The sequence below is a fragment of the Chroicocephalus ridibundus genome, chromosome 4 (assembly GCF_963924245.1).
Source record: "Chroicocephalus ridibundus chromosome 4, bChrRid1.1, whole genome shotgun sequence".
NCBI classification, from domain to species: Eukaryota; Metazoa; Chordata; class Aves; order Charadriiformes; family Laridae; genus Chroicocephalus; species Chroicocephalus ridibundus.
Genome location: NC_086287.1, coordinates 79,893,139 through 79,909,948, shown reverse-complemented (window position 1 = coordinate 79,909,948; position 16,810 = coordinate 79,893,139). Strand labels below are relative to the sequence as shown.

Sequence of the window (16,810 nt, the reverse complement as noted above, 5' to 3'; positions counted from 1 at the left end):
AATAATGTAGTAATAATAAGCACTTATATAGCGCTTTACATTTTCAAAGTGCTGTGTAAACATCAACTAATGGGACACGGTAGAATAAGTAGTGTCTAAAATGAGTTTATGTACTGCATTATATTTTTCTACAAAGTGGCTGGGACTGTTTTTAAAATTAAATTCCCTCACATATTGATACTTGTGCGAATGGATTTTCTTCAAAGAAGTGCAACAAAAACATTTTTGTATTAGTTATACTCCGCAACCTGCATATTTCCAAATTCTGGCACAGAACAAATTGTTTAGACAGTTTCACGGACACAAAACGCATTTTGTTTCTTAAGAATAGATGCGCTAACTAACTCCTCAGGATGATACACCAGTACACTTGCAGACGCATGCCAGTGTTTTCCAAGAGAAAGTCACATCCAAGATAAGTATTTAATCAACAGAAGTTTTTAAGAAAGAAACTAAAAAATACAGAGAGGTGCTACTATTGCTACCTTGTGGACAGAAAGGCAAGGCAAGCAGCACCTTCTCAGCAAGAGATTGCCGGGCAAGGACAAAGTCCCTCTACTGCAGCTATAAAGCAACCATCACTTTCTAGTTTTTCTTGTTAATTCTAGTCTCTAAAACATCTTCTAGAGTAGGGAAGATGAAACAACCACAAAGCAAACCCAAATATTATGGCCTGATCTATAATATTGGTGTCCATTTCACTTTTACCTATCCAGCATCTCAAGATGTTTAATAAATTCACTCTGCTCTCCAAGGCACAAATGTTATACCCTCTTTGCATACAACCAAGATGAAAAATATTGAGAGAGAGAGGAAAAAAAAGTAATTTAAGTGACACGTGCATCCATCAAGGAGCTGTGGCAGAGGCAGAAGAGAAGGTAGGAGGGGAGAAATCTGACTCCGAATCTCTTGTAACAGCCTGGAGTATCTTACTATTTTGCAAACTTTTCAGTCTTTATTATCAATAATCTGCTTTATAGCAAACCTAGGTGCTTCTGTTGTGAGCCACAGCGCAGCGTGCTACAGCTGTGTAAGCACAGAATAAAAAGGCTGCACAAGACTGAAGCGATTGAGGAATTTTTTTTTTTTTCTGCTATTCTCAAGCTAGGAATCAAACGCAAGTCAAAACGGCATGCTGAATATATCTACCTTTAGGCATGCGCTTAACTGTAAGTATATGAGTAATCCCCATGGTTTCAGTTTTGGGGATTTTAATAGTTGTATGGTTTTCATAACTACAGGAAAAACCCTTTCCAACAAACTGCCAGCGTGACTCCCTGTTGTACTACACCACAATTACTGGAACATATTTGGTATTTCTCAAGAGGTTCAGATAATGAAGAATCCTCCAAATTTTCTATTAGCCCAAACTTAGGAATTCTGCATCAGGGAGTTAACAGCAGAACAGACAACGTATGTTAGGTATTGCAAAAGAAAGAGAAAGAAAGACAGAAATATTTATAAAATTTAAAGCTTTTTTTTTTTTTAAAACTAAGGTTGTTTGAGAGCCCAGACTGCAGCCCAACCAGAGCTATTGCACAAGCATGGTGAGTTATTTAAAGATCTTACTTTCTTTTATTCCTTTATATGAGACATTTCTTCATATTTTCACACCACAATGTTTTCCCCAAATTTTAACAAGATTAACAATAAATAGGAAAACACACAAGAAACCACCCTATTTTATTCTTTGACGCGCTATTGGTTTAACATTGAATCACAAGCTTCTCCTGAAAAGAAAAAAAAACAAAAAAAAAACAAACAAAAAAACCCCACCACATTAGTAGTTACACTTAGGAGGAAATTCTTTTTAAAGGCAAGGAAAGGTACAACGTTGTGGTTGCTTTGGGGTTTTTGTTTGTGTTTTTTTTGCCTCTTCCTTGGCAAACAGCCAATTCTTTTACTTCCTATGACTAAAAATAAGCAAGGGCGGGTGGAGAAAAGATAGCCCTTCCCAGCAGGGAAAGCCATCGAAATTTGCCACATCAGAAATAATCTAAATAAGAACACAAACAAGTGCAAGCCACTGTCGCAACATTAGAGGCCAGTCCGGCCACCAGCTGTGTGGGCCCAAGGACACTGGGTGTTTTGGGCAGCAGAGGCTTTGTCCTCAGCAAAGTCACAGCTACGTTATAACTCCAGCAATGTGTGTCAACCTATACGTGAGGTTACGGGGCACAGCGATATTTGAGTCAGCAATAGTCAAAATTCACCCATAAGAAAAAAGCCTGTATAAAGTAGCAAAGAGAGTCGGGATTTACCATCATATCTTCTGTCATCCAAGCACAGGAGACAGACCAGCATCTGCCAAAGGCCCTAGTGCTGGCGTTTAAGTGCCAGGATTAGCAGGAGCACCCACTTGGTGGCACACGCCCCACGGTGACACAGCCTATGGTGCAAGCTAAATGCAGAATAACAAATCTCCCTTTTTCTTGAGATACATAATCTAATTTCTTAGTGACATTATTTCCACTAAGTTAGAATAGAGACGAAAATTGTTCTCCAGCAATGCTGCCTCATGCAAGGCTGCTGCCAGCAACTTCCACCAGCACAGGTGCAGTGAAAGGCATCGGCCAAATTCTGATCTCTGGGTGCCTGCCTTCTTTTCCCCACAACACAAGCTCTCACTCTCTCTGTTCTGCATTACTTTCAGAGCTGCCCACTCGGCTGGGATTCCCATCCAGAGAGGGACGAGAAGCAGCACCCAGCCACCACAGCAGGACACCATGGACCACTCCACAGCTCACACCCCCACTGGGACACACAACTCTTGTGCGAATGGGAGAGGAGCGAGCAGTTGTGCAACTTGAGTCTGTTCTTTGCCACTTTCAGTGAACTTCTTCAGGCTGTGCTCATGCTGTTTTGCATGCTTTGCTTCACCACAAATTCGAGCATTTGCTTCAACAACAGTCATTTCTTGGCCACATCCGCAGAGACTTTGTGACCTGTCCATCAGCCCACCCCAGGTGTGGACACACACTCACATGCCATGTGAACGGACACAGTCCAGCCACCTCAGCAGAGGCTCTTTTCAGAAAGATTTGACCCAAGCTGACAGCACTTGAACGCTGCCGAGGAGGCTTGCCGTGCCGTGCTCACCCTGCACCAACACACACCAGACCTGCCTGCAGCCAGCGGAGAGCTAGAAGGTTACTTTTCTGATGGGCTGGCGCATAAAATCAGCTCCTTAGAGTCCTTTTCTAGGTAGGCAGGAGGACAAGGAGCCAGAAACAGAGGAAGAGCAAAACCCATCAGATCAGCCCTCACCTCGTGCAGTAGTGGGCACAGCCACTGGACTGTGCCAGGCAGCAAAACACAGAGTTTCACAGGCCAAGCGTAAGGTAACGGCAGCCCCAAACCAACCAGGATTCACCTCCATGCTCCCTTTCAAAGCCGATGGGGGATACGCCAATTTGCAGGCTACATTTCAGCCAGGGGCTGGCGTGTGTTTTTCCAACATGGCAACATTGAATTAAAAAAGTCTTCAGAAGAAAACAAATCTGTTGGGATGTGCCAATAAAAGAAAATTGAGTCAAGCCAGCAGTAGACAGTAAGAAAGACAGAAGAGCAGGATAAATTCCCTTTAATAAGAGCACCAACAGCCTTCAGCTTCCCAAAGCAGCGGGACAATTCCACCTTGTCTCCTCCTTGTCATTGTCTCAGCAGGTCCCACCGTGAGCTGAGCGGTGGCTGAGGCTGGACTCCGCGCACACTGCCCCACAGACAGGCCGTGTCCTGCCCCTTCCTCCCCTGCCTCCTTCCCTCCCTAAACGCATGACTGACCCAGGGAGCTCTGCTAACACATTCCAGGATTGTGGTTATGTTCTCCATAACTGCAAGGAGCAAAACCAGCAAAGATTCAAGGGAAGAAAAACCAGTAAAGAGGCTTCCACCTGGGGAGGAAAACCTACTTGTAGGTATTCCCCCAAAGTAAAGCACTCTCAAGCTTCCTAAGCTCCAAGGTAGGAAAGATGCTGTGGGAAGGGAAGTGAAGCTGCTAAAGGGATTCCAGCATTCACAGACTACAGATATTAGGAAGAAAACAGGAGAGAAGGAAGGCAAAGAGGACAGCGTATCAAGGTTAGTTATGCACAATAATACCCTCACATAAGGCAGGATTATTTCCTACCATCACTAGTCTTCAGCTGCCTAATCGATACAAGCACTCAGATACCACAGTGAAGGGCGGCTGTCTCTACCTGGCTGGGGCAGCTGTAACAGCAGCAGCTGCTCTCCGGGGTGGAGGAGCACTGGGAAACATACAGTTTCCCTGCCAGTACCACAGCTGAACTAGTTTTCCTTCAACCCATCACCATCTGCCCATAGATTTTAAAATCAAAGTTCTTGATTTCTACCTCAAGATAAGCTTTCATTAGGTGGTTTGAGGTTTGCTAGGCGATAAGCTGCATTTCTTAGATGGGATACCTGCCATCCCCAGTGCTTGGACAAACACGCATGGTAGAAGAGGCCATAGGATGCGCAGCCAGACACAAAATAAAATCTGTAGAACCAATATGGCATTTTTTTTAAGTATTAATTCAAAGGGAGTTTTCCAACAGCAGTGAGTGATAGCACAAACAATTTGCTTCCTTCGTCCTCAACATTGCTGGACAGAAAGCTTCAAGCAGCCCCTGCTCTGGAGGCAGCCAGGACCTCCCAAGCCACTGGAGACAACAGTTTCTCTACCTGCCTATTTGTTTGCTGAGGTTTTGCGCTGCGTTGGCTTTGCTCACCCCAATCAGGCAGCAGCAGGTTTTAAGCCACCGGTCTGATGTCTTCAGCTGTGCCACTGACAGCTACGACACACAGAACATTTCTTAGATGGCCGTGTGTGGGGATACAAAAACCTCATTTACAACTTGGCATCTCAAGGAGGACAGGGTGGTTCAGCAGCAGGTGACAAATTAAAAGCTCATTTTTCTATGCATTTTCTTTGGAGCCACATTTTGAATACAGACCCACTGGCAAGGAGGAAAAAAATCATAGCCGAGATACCTCTTTATGAAAATATGCATTTGGTCTTTGGGTGAATTCCTGGTGCGTGTCAGACCGCCCTGCGAGCCCCGCTCGCCGGAGATCTGCCTGCCTGCCACTAACAGCCCCACCACTGAAGCGGCATCTTTCTGCCAATTGCAGGGGGGTTTTGTCCCCCCAGGTCTCTGGAGCAGCAGCTCCTGCTGCAGCCAGGGATGCCCGGCTGTGCAGCCTGGCAGCTCCACAGGCAGGGATCTGCAGCTCCCCTCGGTGCACTGGTCACACCACGGCTCTGCCAAGGATCTCGTGGGGGTGGGTTTTTTCCAGACCCTCACCTTTAAGTTCAGGTTTATTACTGAATTTACTTATATTGAGAAGAATAAAAACAGAAGCTCTCTGTTGAGTATTTATTTAAGATCAAGAATAGTAGTCAAAATAAACCAAATGGGAGCTTTAAAACAAATCTCACTTATCTGTTATCAAGCAGAAAAGAAATTAGGAAAGAAAACACCCTTGAAATGAAGGGAATCAAATCAGTGTACTCATACACAAGCATCAGGCAAGACTCAGTACAAGATCCAAAGACAAGCACTCACAGTTTCATTTTAAAATGGCTCATCATATATTGTACCATACTCCTGAAGGATGCTCAGAATTAGACTGAAAGTACTTCTTTATCTTTAAAAAAAAGTCTCAAGGTAACAACTTTCTCACCCAGTGTTGCCTACTACATTCCCCACAAAGTATCACCGCCAGAAACACACCATTTTTGCCATATAAATCTAGCATAAGCATAAATAAGGTGCAATTCACACACAGCCCTCCTTCTCTACTTCTCCATTCCAGTATTTTCAATACTCTGCCACATCCCACATGCCCTCTGGGGGAACAGTCTGGTCAGTAAAAGCAAAGAAATTATGAAGGGCAAGGCATGCCATTTTCCTAGAAATAAAGGAGGCCATGAGCAAATTACCTGGATGAAATGCATCCACAGAATTCAGCAATAAATAATACACAAGCTTGGCATTACTATGTAATCCAGTACATCTTTACTCATGTGAGTAATCTAATGAAGCAGGAGAAATATGAGTAAGAGCTTGAATAAGTAAATCAAAGCAAAGCTGCATTTACCTATCAAGCAAAATAGCCAGAAGGCTGCTGCTTTTTTTTTTCTTCAGAGCAGAAGGTAAGCCTGTGCGTCAGAAAAACTTCCTTGCGTTTTCCAACCATGTTAGTTGGCCTAACAAGAGACACTACCTATTCTTCTAGACCTTCTCTTTCATGTACACGCGAACACACATCAAATGTTATATGTATTTCCGTGCATTCACAGAAGAAGTGTTGAAAACCTACTTTTTTTCCAGTTACCGCCCTGACCTCCTCTTCCCTCCAAAACTCTGAACAATTCAGAGTCCTCACAGGCCAAGTTCAGATGCTGCCATGATCATAAAATAGCTGAAACTTCCAGAATTAGTGATTGCAATCACAGTTGTCCTCAAATTCCTCTATATTAAACAGAAAACAACTATAAGCCACAACAAATACGTTCCTCCAGACAGGAAAGCACTGCCACTGTCTATTAAGAGCAGAAAAGCTACTTTGTTTAGGTGTTTTAAATTTTTAGTGTTTTCTTTTCTGCTTATGCTTAATCATACCCTTTTCCATGGAGTTGGAGTCACATTTCAGATCTGTTCCTTCTCTCAGTCTTTAAACTAAAAGTAAAAAATAATATAGCTGCAGCTCCAGGTAAGTAAACCTCTGTGCCAAAGCTTTGCATCTCATCATCAGGCACCCTCCATACTCCAATATCAGCAACAGATTTCTTAGCTTCTCCATTTTATTTTCATCTTTCTCTGTTCAGCATTTCTGCTTCCCCAAGTAATAAGTTCATCCTTCTACCATGTGTTTTCTCTACATCCTTTTAGTTTTCCAGTTTTGGGGACAGGCTCACAAAAATCAGTCAATTTTGCTTATATAAGCCTGTACCTGCTTTAACAGGTGTTAAACAAAATCCAGGTCTCTTGGGTTTCCTGCCAACAGGGAGCTCCCACCACACTGCTACATCCTCTGCACCTTGAACCTGCCCAGCGCTCTCCTAGAAATCCCCTCAGCAGCAACCTCACAGAGCCAGCAGAAGAAACAGGAGATGCTCTCTGCAGCGTTGGGTACCAAGTGACTATTCCCATCAAGTCTCTTTGCTTCTCTTGCTCTTTCAATTGCAACGCAAAAAACGAGAATACGATCCCATCCCTACTGAGGTCAGTAAGAAACACTACCACCAGAACAAGACAGAGGCTTCACCCCCATGGCTGATATAAGCCTAGGGCTAGACACAGTCCTCTAGCACCAACAGGAATCTTGATTAAAAGCATTAGATCTCCAGCAGGCTTAGGGGGCTTGGAATTACACTGTTGGCTTACACTTAAGCACCCAATCCAGCTCCAATTAGCCTCAAGGAAAAAAAACATACTCACCCTAAAAACTGCAAAAGCAGATCCTAGATGCCCACCCAGTGAAAGACTTCATCTCTGCACTGCACCAAACACCTTTTTTTTTTTTTTTTTTTTTTTTTTCAAAGGGCACAGCAAGTCTGTCTTTATTAACATTATCTTCATTACCACTCAGTTCATCACCATGTGAAACAAGTTCCAGCATTCACCAGGTGGAGGCTTGGCCAACGTACCTTAATGGTAACCCTGAAAATCCTCATCTCTGCCAGGTGAGGATCATCAAGCAATGAGCAGAGCTGCTAATTTAAGTGCCAGTCCTGTTGGAGGTTGCCTGGAGCCTCACCCCTACCTGCAAATTACCTGTAGGCAAATGTTGTGTAAACCCAATAACAGCTTTTGTGAATCCAATCGATTGAGTGGTTAAACTTGTACAGTCAGCAGACAACCAAGGGAGGCATATATTTTAATGGTAGATGTGGAAACAAAGGAATTTTGATTAGCCTTGGGACTGGAGGGGGTAAAAATACTGGTTTAGGAATTTCCCAGGATATGCATATTAAGAACTTGTCTTTTTGCCCTCTGTGTAATTTTTTTTAATATTTGGAAAGCAGAATTAGGCCACATTTGACCAAACCTCCAGAGCCCAGCAGGAGCCAACAGAGACTGGAGCACAGCAACTTGTTAACTCTTGTACTTTTACTCATAACAGGATTTCGCTAGCGAGCAACACGTTTTCTGTAGCGCTATCAGAGGCTTAAACAAACTGTTTCTCTACAAGCAGGGACCTTTCCCTCCGCTTCGCTTTAAAACCCAAATGCATTGTTTACTTTCTTTAATATGAACTGGAAATAACTTCTGCATAAAGAAACTCCAACTGTTACGCTTCTGAAGCAGCCTTCGTTATCAGTACCAGACTCGAGGAGAACACAACTGCGGGTGATGCTACAAAGAGAGCCGAGATCAACCCCACTAGAAATTGCCCAGGAGAACACGCAGGTAGGGTGGGTTTAAATGAGACCACGACTGAGATTATTTCACCTCCAGCGTACCCAAGCGAGCCCTTCAGGTCTCCTGAGTGGCCTTTATTCAGCAAAGGAAACACTTCTCTGCCACAAAGGCTGCCTTACATTTGTACTTGCCACTCCGCCGCGGTAGCAATAAGTCCTTTACTGTTTGTTCAGCTCTTGAAAGTCCTGTAAAGCATTCACCATTCACCTGTCACACTGCACAAACTGAGCCCTTTGAAATGAAAATCTAAAAGTAAATGTGTTAGTCAACGGCTGCTGCTGCAACAAGCATGCCCGACACCAGCGCGAGCCTTCAGGCAGGTAATTCGCTTCAACATGAGACTGGTGAACAACAGTATGTTTTATTTAATTAGGATGAACAGAAGAGATAAACCTCACAGCAGGGCAGGTAATGACAACATTTCAAAAATAATTCATGCCCAGGTAACAAAAGGGCAAATTTCAATTACATAAAAAGCTAAAAAGTTGACTTAATACATCCAAGGGGGAAAAGAAAAAAAAATTAATAATTGTACTGCATATGATTAACAAGTGGCATTTACAAGCTCTGCAAATTGGTCTTTCTGTTGCCTAATCTGTGGCTAGAAAGGAAAAGGTTTTCTTTCTAAGCAAATGCAAACAATATAATGAAGCTACTTATCGCTAGATTCAGATGGGTATTGCAGTGCTATCCGAAATAAGTCATACAGAGGAAAGCTAATGCCATATACCGATTCACTGTACCACAACGAGATTTGTGAGCCCGTTCCGATCGGCATCACCCAGTTGCCAACCCCATCGGGTCCCTTTGTTTGCATTTTAGAAAACAAACCATTGCAAGAAGTCGAAGCTCGAGCCCTCTGTAGCTGGAAATGTCACAAGAGACCATTTAGTCTCTGCACATCCTTCTACTCCCTAGAATAAAGTGACTCGGACAAACCACCATAGCTGACTGCTGCACATGTATGTACATCTAGGTGTTGTCAAGAAGATGTAGTACTTAAAACTCGCATCACCTTATTTGTTGAAGAGAACAAGGAAACAGCTTCTCTGCATTTACTAATGGACATCAGGAAAGAAAATGCACAAGAACCTACTTCTGGGCTGGAAAAGTATGTTGAATAAATGCACGCAGTAGAGAGAGCTCAGAGGTGGTCCTCACTTGGCTGCAGCTCCCACACGCACCCTCCGAGTCCGCATCCACCAACACACGCACCAGAACCAGACCCTCCCCTCCAGCACCATTTGTCAGTCAAGATTTAGCATGGGTCTGTAATAGGTTTTATATTATTAGTATTTCATTACTCCAGCGCATTTACTAGGATACAAGGGAACATAATGGCCATCCTTTTTCAGACGCGTTTAAGGAGAATACTGATGGATTGATGAAGGGTTGATGCAGGCATTTTTATAAGACAGTTCAATTATTGTGGGTAATTAATAATCTTTTGTTTAAGAGAATGTTATAATACAAGAAGAAATGTGTTATATTTTAGAGATTGCAGGTAACGCATGAGACCAAGAGATTATTTCTTTTTTTTAAAAAATGTGGTTTGCATTTTTCAAATGTTGTAATGCACAAAAACTGATTTCACAAATTGGAACTGGGAGGGGAGACATAAATTAACTAGTTCAGTAAAAATAACCAAGTAAACCATTAAGAGCACATTTATCAAAAATAGAAGTAAATGTTAATGCTACAGTATGAGAAAGTATCATCAGTCACAGAGCCAGCAGGCAAGGTAGATTTTTTTAAACATTTACTGTAATAACTCATCATCGGGTGCCACCCCAACCACTTGGCTTAGTTAATTTAACCAGGCTGAAACCACATACCCAGGTTTAACCTAAAAGTTAATTTGGCACCAAACAATAGATAGAACCAAGCCAAAGCCCCATCTATGATAAGACAATTTGTATTTACACAAGCTTAATGCATCTACAAAACATCATTTTTATATCCAATTCAGAGGATGGCATGAACATCTGCTTTCACTTCAAGACATTAATTTTCAATTATTGAAGAAAAACAAAATAAATCCTGACAAATTACTGGTAACTGTGGAATCTTTTGTTACTCTATTAGTTTATAATAGTAATTTAGAAATCTTACAATTAACGTCCTAACAAGAGCGCTCTGATTATTTTTTTGCACGTGTCATCTGAAGCAATTCAGCAGTGAATGATGTCCTCTAACTTGCACTGATGGTACACAAATATTTTTGAAGAAAAAAATAGGAGGCCTTCTCTGAGAGCCAGTACTGTTACATGGTAGTCGTTTTTCATTGATGGCTTTAGACGAAGCACCACTAAAAATACAAGATTTCTATTTTCTCTCCATTCCCATTTAAACCTTTTGCATTACCTTTCCCACTCTTTTCAATTTTTGGCCACATTTATTCGCTATATTCACTGAGACCAATGGGAACAGGCCACAATTAAAAGGTGTTTGCACACAGGCAGGAGTTTCAATCAGTAAAACCAGTTAAATACCACCCAGATCCCATCCAGGAAAGCACACCGGAGAGAGAGAAAGGCAGGAAAATGGGACTTGCAGAGTTCAGGGGAGAACGCTGCTAGGCTTGTAGCAAAATACACAGGCAAAAATTAAAAACTGCAGGCTAATCCCTGAAGGCAGCGCTCAGTATACTGCATGGATTCAAACGCTCTCAGGGCACCAGCCCCACAATGAAACACCAACATCTCCAATTATTCCTAATCCCCCAAAAGCTACACTTGATAAAGAACAATCAAGAGCGTAATCTTATTTGATATGAGTTTTATCAATTTTAGCTGCTGCTTTCACTGTATCAATAAAATTCCGCCGAAACTTGAATGAACTGTAAAATTAAAGGATAATCACACAAGTCTCTTGTATTTGGCAATTATGATTATACTTGTCAAAATTTAATTTGTAGAATGTGCTGTTCCAGTACCTTCAGGTTCTTCTCTATCAACTGGGAAAAAAAGGAAAATTATATCTTTAAGACAAGTATGAAAGACATTGTTACTTCCACAGTCAACTCTGTAACTGAGCTCCGACATTGTATAATTGACTTTGCAAGCAGAACAACAGCAATATAACAAAGAAAATGTCAGTGTTTTCACAGCGCTAATCTATAGCACTAGGAGGGCCTCCTGCTGTCAGCCAGAGCTGACAATACAATAGCTTTCAAAGGGATATTACCATCATGCTTTTATTCCTGACATCAATCAAGACAAAGAGAATCCTTTTCACAAGACATTCAAAATCAAACCTTTGTATGAGCAGATAGGTAAAACAGCATTCCTTTAAAGAAGATCATTCATAGCAATCAACTAATTGGAACTCAGCAAATGGTTGAAGTATTTTTATTTACTTTGCAGATAACGAAGTAGCGAGCAACTCCCCTTTTCTCTTCTTGACTGACACAAATGAGGCAGGTAGGGTGTGAATCAAAAGTTTCTATCAGCATTTTTTGCCAACTGAAAGCAAAAAAATATGACAGCAATTCTGCAACTTCAAGTAGGATAACAAATCTAGACTTAATTAGTGCATTCTTTTGCAAAACAGTTTGATTACTGACTAGCACGTTTATGCACAAAATACCCTTGCAAGCTGACAGCAATTTGCAGAACTGTCAAATTCAGCAACCAAACTGCATCTGATGCTTAAAACCTTGTGCCAACGCCAGCCCAGGCCCCACAAATTGCAGTCGCGTAATTCCTCAATTACAATTACAAGGGACTGGAAACCTACGAGTTACTGTTACCAGCATCTCCCGTTTCACATTCCAGAACCACTTCTGAAGGCCCTAAAAGTTGTAGCACAAGAAGCTACAGTTTAATCAAGAGGAATGATGAGCTACAGTTTAATGACGAGGAATGATCAGTGCCCGTCTTCCTCCACCCCACAGTGGACTGGGTGCCAGCACTCCCCGCAGCTGGCGGCACAGAACAAACTTTTAAGGACATTGGTGTTGACATCACTCCCCATCACCTGTAACGGGGGACAGACAGTGTGTTTTGGTGTTCACAGCTGTGTTATGGTTCTGGGGTTCAAGACCATGTGGTTCTAATGACACTGAGTAAGGTACAACTCTTCACTACAGACAAGGGATAAAGCCCTCAGCAGATGAGGTTACTGGCAGCAGGGCTAAAGAAGGGTCTGTGCCGAGGAAAATTACTTTCACGGGCTTCATCTGTGATGTGAAGCAAAGCTTCAGAACAAGCCAGTGGTTTACTCCATCACTGCGACCACTGCAGTGTCACCAAAGTGTTTATTTTGTAAGCCAACAAAGACAACCCCTCCTACTTTTACTCTGTCCTCAGTGATCTGCAACAACCTTCCTTTAAGCCAAGTAGAACTTTGTCCCCAACCACCAGCTAGGAGGTTAATATCTTCAAGTTTGCACAAACTAATGGTCAGAACAAATCAGTATATTGTATTGCAAATCATAAATCCCACATCAGGGTAAAGTCCATGGCTTCTGCTGGAGTTACAGCTGCAGGAATCACTGCAAGTTTCTGCCGGGCTGAACCTGGGACCTGATAATACAGCACAGGGGCCACATGACCCGCAGCTTCGCTGGCATGCAGCTTTGGTTTGCAATCACTTTGTTTTAAGTGCATCTAAGAGTTGTCAACATTTGATACTTCTGTCAAAGTCAGTTTCTTCTTTAATGTCAGATAGCACTGCTCACAGTTAACATGCAGTCAACTTGCCTTTCGCATGCAGAATAATCCCTTTCATCGCAGGCACACACTGATTCTATTTTAGTGCGTAATCTTTCTGAATGAAAAAGGATGCACAAATCTCAGTAGCGGTTAATAAATAGCAAAGCTGCTATACAAAAGTGAAATAAATATATGGAAAAGAGAAAAACAGTAAATTATTTTAAGTCCTAAACGCTACACATATATCCACATAATTTATGCTTGTTTTCTTCTCAGTTGAATTGGGAAACCTGTGACCTCAGAGTGCCTTTATTTATTACATCTCAATTATTTCCATGGAAACGTGTACTGTGGCAATCTACTGGGTTGCCAGCTCCCTAGACCACAAAATGTATACGATGGACTTTTTAAAAGCAGATGATATGGATGAATACAAGGAAAGGAAGAAATTCTTTATCCTACATACACCTATGAGTTGCCTCCCATTATCCAAAATTTTACCCAGATTCAGCTCATTCCTCAGACTCTCTGTTACCCAGCTCATACTAAGACATGTAATTTGCAGCCAGTTTATGCTGAAGCTGAAAACACATTTTTTTGTGCCTAGAGCCTACAGAAATATTTAGAATCTTTAAAAATTGGGTTTCATCCAGCTCACTGTTGCAAAGACCTTCTAGATATTTCTACATTATCGGGACAATGTTTCTTAGCTGTGACTTGCTAGTAAGTTACCTGCTTCAATTCAGAAAAATGCTCTTGTATATAGTGATCAGTTCTGTATTAGAATTAGGGTCAAAATTTCATTATAAAGTATCAACCCCTTGTGAGAGATATTGTCGCCTAAAAAGTAATGAGGTAGAAAACAAATGACTAATAAACAGTAAATATCTAATGTTATTGTGGCACAAGATGTCAATGTTTACTAACTGAGCTTCTAGAGCAAATAAGGTTTTCACTGACATAGAACTATTTCCTGAACACTAAATGCGACATTTTAGCACAGAAAAATATTTTAAACTCCTGAGGCCTGGCCACTAAATGTGATCCCCTCATCTAAGGAAAGTCATGACCCGAGGCCTGCATCACTGTTTTCAAACTGCGATCCTTTTAGTTTCAAACAACGTATTTCAGAGCATCCCCTAGAAATAGCTCTAGCTCTACCCTTTCTTCTGCCCACGGACTGTAACATTCATCTACCAATTACTGAAGTAGCTCCTTTAGCAGAGATTGTCCGGGATTATGGAGGGTCACAACGCCACACTGCAAACCTGCCCCACAGCACAATGCTAAAAGATACTGTTAGTCTGGGGGGGGGGGGGATGATTAAGAGTTTTGTATAAAGATGAAGGACTGACTTTACAAAAACTTCATAAACATTTGAAGCACGTATGACTTACATTGCGATCATCTGTTAAACAGGGGGTATTTCACAAATAATATAAAATGGCCCTGGATGGGGTTTTGATTCCTTCTTTAGCTGGTCGATTAACTGCATGCTAATTTTGTCCACCCACAAGTTATTTAATTACGAATGCTTTAGACTTTTTGTTTCATCAGTGGCACCGAAAGTTATGATCCTTTTGTGCTTCTACAACAAAGCCCCCAGACCACTGAGTTTGCGACTTCTGCTTTGTGCAGAGGACAATAAAACCTTACCCCACATCAGCTAACCTCCTCGTGGCTGGGAGCGAAAGGCTTCGGAAATCACGCCTTCCCCTCTCGCACCCATTCACTTCTAAGTCAAAAAGCTGGCAAGGCGTGCAATACGGCGCGGGGCTGGTCCCGGCCCTCCCTTTACGTTTCGCCAGCAGCTCTTTTCTTATGGAGGCAAACGGGAGGTTTTAAACACCCCTTCGCTGTGGACGGTGAAGAACACGCGACGTTTAACGTTTAACCTTTATTAACGCAGCTCTTCCGAAATTTGGCTATTGTTTCTTCAAGCCCAAGCAAGTTTTCAACCCCCAGCTATCAAATCGGTTTTAATTCTCCCCTTCTTTCACCCACCCTTACGCGCATTGGACAGCGGGAGGAAACAGACGGCGCTACTATTCCCAATCATAAAGAAACATTAATTTCAAGCCAACCGGCTAAAACACGAGTGTGCTCCTTGTTCCTCCCTTCCCCGGCCGCCTGATGCGCCACCAGGATCCCGAGCATCACCGACAAACTTTCCTTCCTCCCCGCCTCAACGATGCTACCCGGCTTCTTTCATCAATTATCGCGACACGTGTCGCCAGTGAGTCTCGGCCGGCACCGCGGTACCCACACACCCACACCCGGAACGGGCGGCGGGCGGGCGACCGAGAGAGCTCCCCAACGCCCCGCGTGGGGACCTCGCTCGCCCGCCCGCCGTCCGTTCCGGGGGGGGCTCCGCCACCACCGGCCCGTACCGGGGGGGGGGGAGGGGGGGGGGATTTGCAATCCCCGCCAAGCCGGGACCCGGCCCTGATTGGCCGCGTCGCGGCGGCGGAGGCGGCTGCCCGGGGCTGGGCGGCGGAGGCGGCGGCGGGGGCCGGCGGAGGATGCCTTACCTTTCACCGAGCGGGGCTTGGCTTGCTTCCTCCTGGACATGTCCGGACGCCGTGGCTCGTCCTCCTTCTCCTCGTCTTCCTCCCGTCCCTGCCTTCCCTTCCTCTCCCTGCTTTCTCTCTCTCTTCCCTTTCTCTCCCCCCCCCGCCCGCTCCCCACCTCCAAACTTTGCGAGGCGAAGCGGCGGCAGCAGCAGCGGGATCGATTATTTGATTTTTCTCACTTCTTTTGCCTGTTGCAATGCGGCAAGTTCAACTCCTCTTTCCACCCCCTCGGGCACCTTCCCCCCGGGGAAAATAATAAAAATTTAAAAAAAATTTAAAAATAAAAAAATAAAATCACAGGCGCAACAGTTGCAGTATTTTTTTTTCCTTTGTGGTTTTTTTTTTTTCCTTCCTTCCCCCCCCCTTGGATGTGCAAATACTACCGACGCAAAGCGAGCCCGACCCGCGCCCCCACCCGCCTTTTTGTTCTCTTTAAAGTTTGCAGGCGCCCTGCGGCTCTCAGTCCGGCTCGCACTTTCGGAATAATTAAAAAAAAAAAAAAAAAAAAGAAAGAAAAAAAAAAGAAAAGGAAAGGAAAAAAAAGCAGAGCCCTGCACGGGGTCCCTGGGTTTGGGGTGGGGGAGGGCGCGCGGGGAGAATTAAATGCCTAAACCCACGACGAGCACCGGCCCCGGCGATCCGGGGCGCTCCGGGAGTGCGACCTTGTTGCGATTTTCCTAAATCCTCCCCCGGCCGCGCTCGGCCCCCTCCCTCCCTCTTGTCCCCGGCTGCCTCTCCCTTCCTCGCCCCCGCCGCTGGCCGGGGAGGGCGACGAGTCCTTTTTTATGCTGGCCGAGGGGGCCGAGGGGCGGCCGCCCCGTGTCCCCGGCGCGGCGCGGCCGGCCGTGCGCGGCGCGGAGCTGGGCGGGCGGGCGGGTGGGCTCCCCGCAGCCGGCCGCGCTCGCCGCCGCCTTCCCCTGCACGCACGCACTTCGCGGAACAAGGTAAGTGCTTCTTTGCATCGATGCTGGGGCCGCTAGCTGCCTCCATGGGTTATTCGCTGGAAGGTGGCACCGCTCCTGCCTTCATTGCTGCCGCTGCTGCCGCTGCTGCCCTGGGTTTTTATTTTCTTTAGCTCTCGCCAGCCTCCCTCTCTTTTCTTTGTCCTGGCTCCTTTTCCTCCTCCTGATCTTGCTGCTGGGGCTGCAGT

At 44.2% G+C, this 16,810-nt stretch overlaps 1 protein-coding gene across 3 annotated transcripts in view; it reads right to left on the bottom strand.

Moving 5' to 3' along the window:
* ZNF423 (zinc finger protein 423) overlaps window positions 1–16,028 on the bottom strand; it is a 234,594-nt gene extending 218,566 nt beyond the window's left edge. For 2 of the 3 annotated variants that reach the window (XR_010070998.1, XM_063334411.1), the window contains exon 1: window positions 15,619–16,028. Coding sequence is in view for 2 of the 3 variants with exons in the window: in XM_063334411.1 (XP_063190481.1) it covers window positions 15,619–15,658 (40 nt within the window). In the remaining variant the exon portion in view is untranslated. The remainder of the gene's footprint in view (window positions 1–15,618) is intronic. The other variant, XM_063334413.1, reaches the window with a different exon arrangement.
* Between the last annotated feature and the right edge of the window lie 782 nt (window positions 16,029–16,810).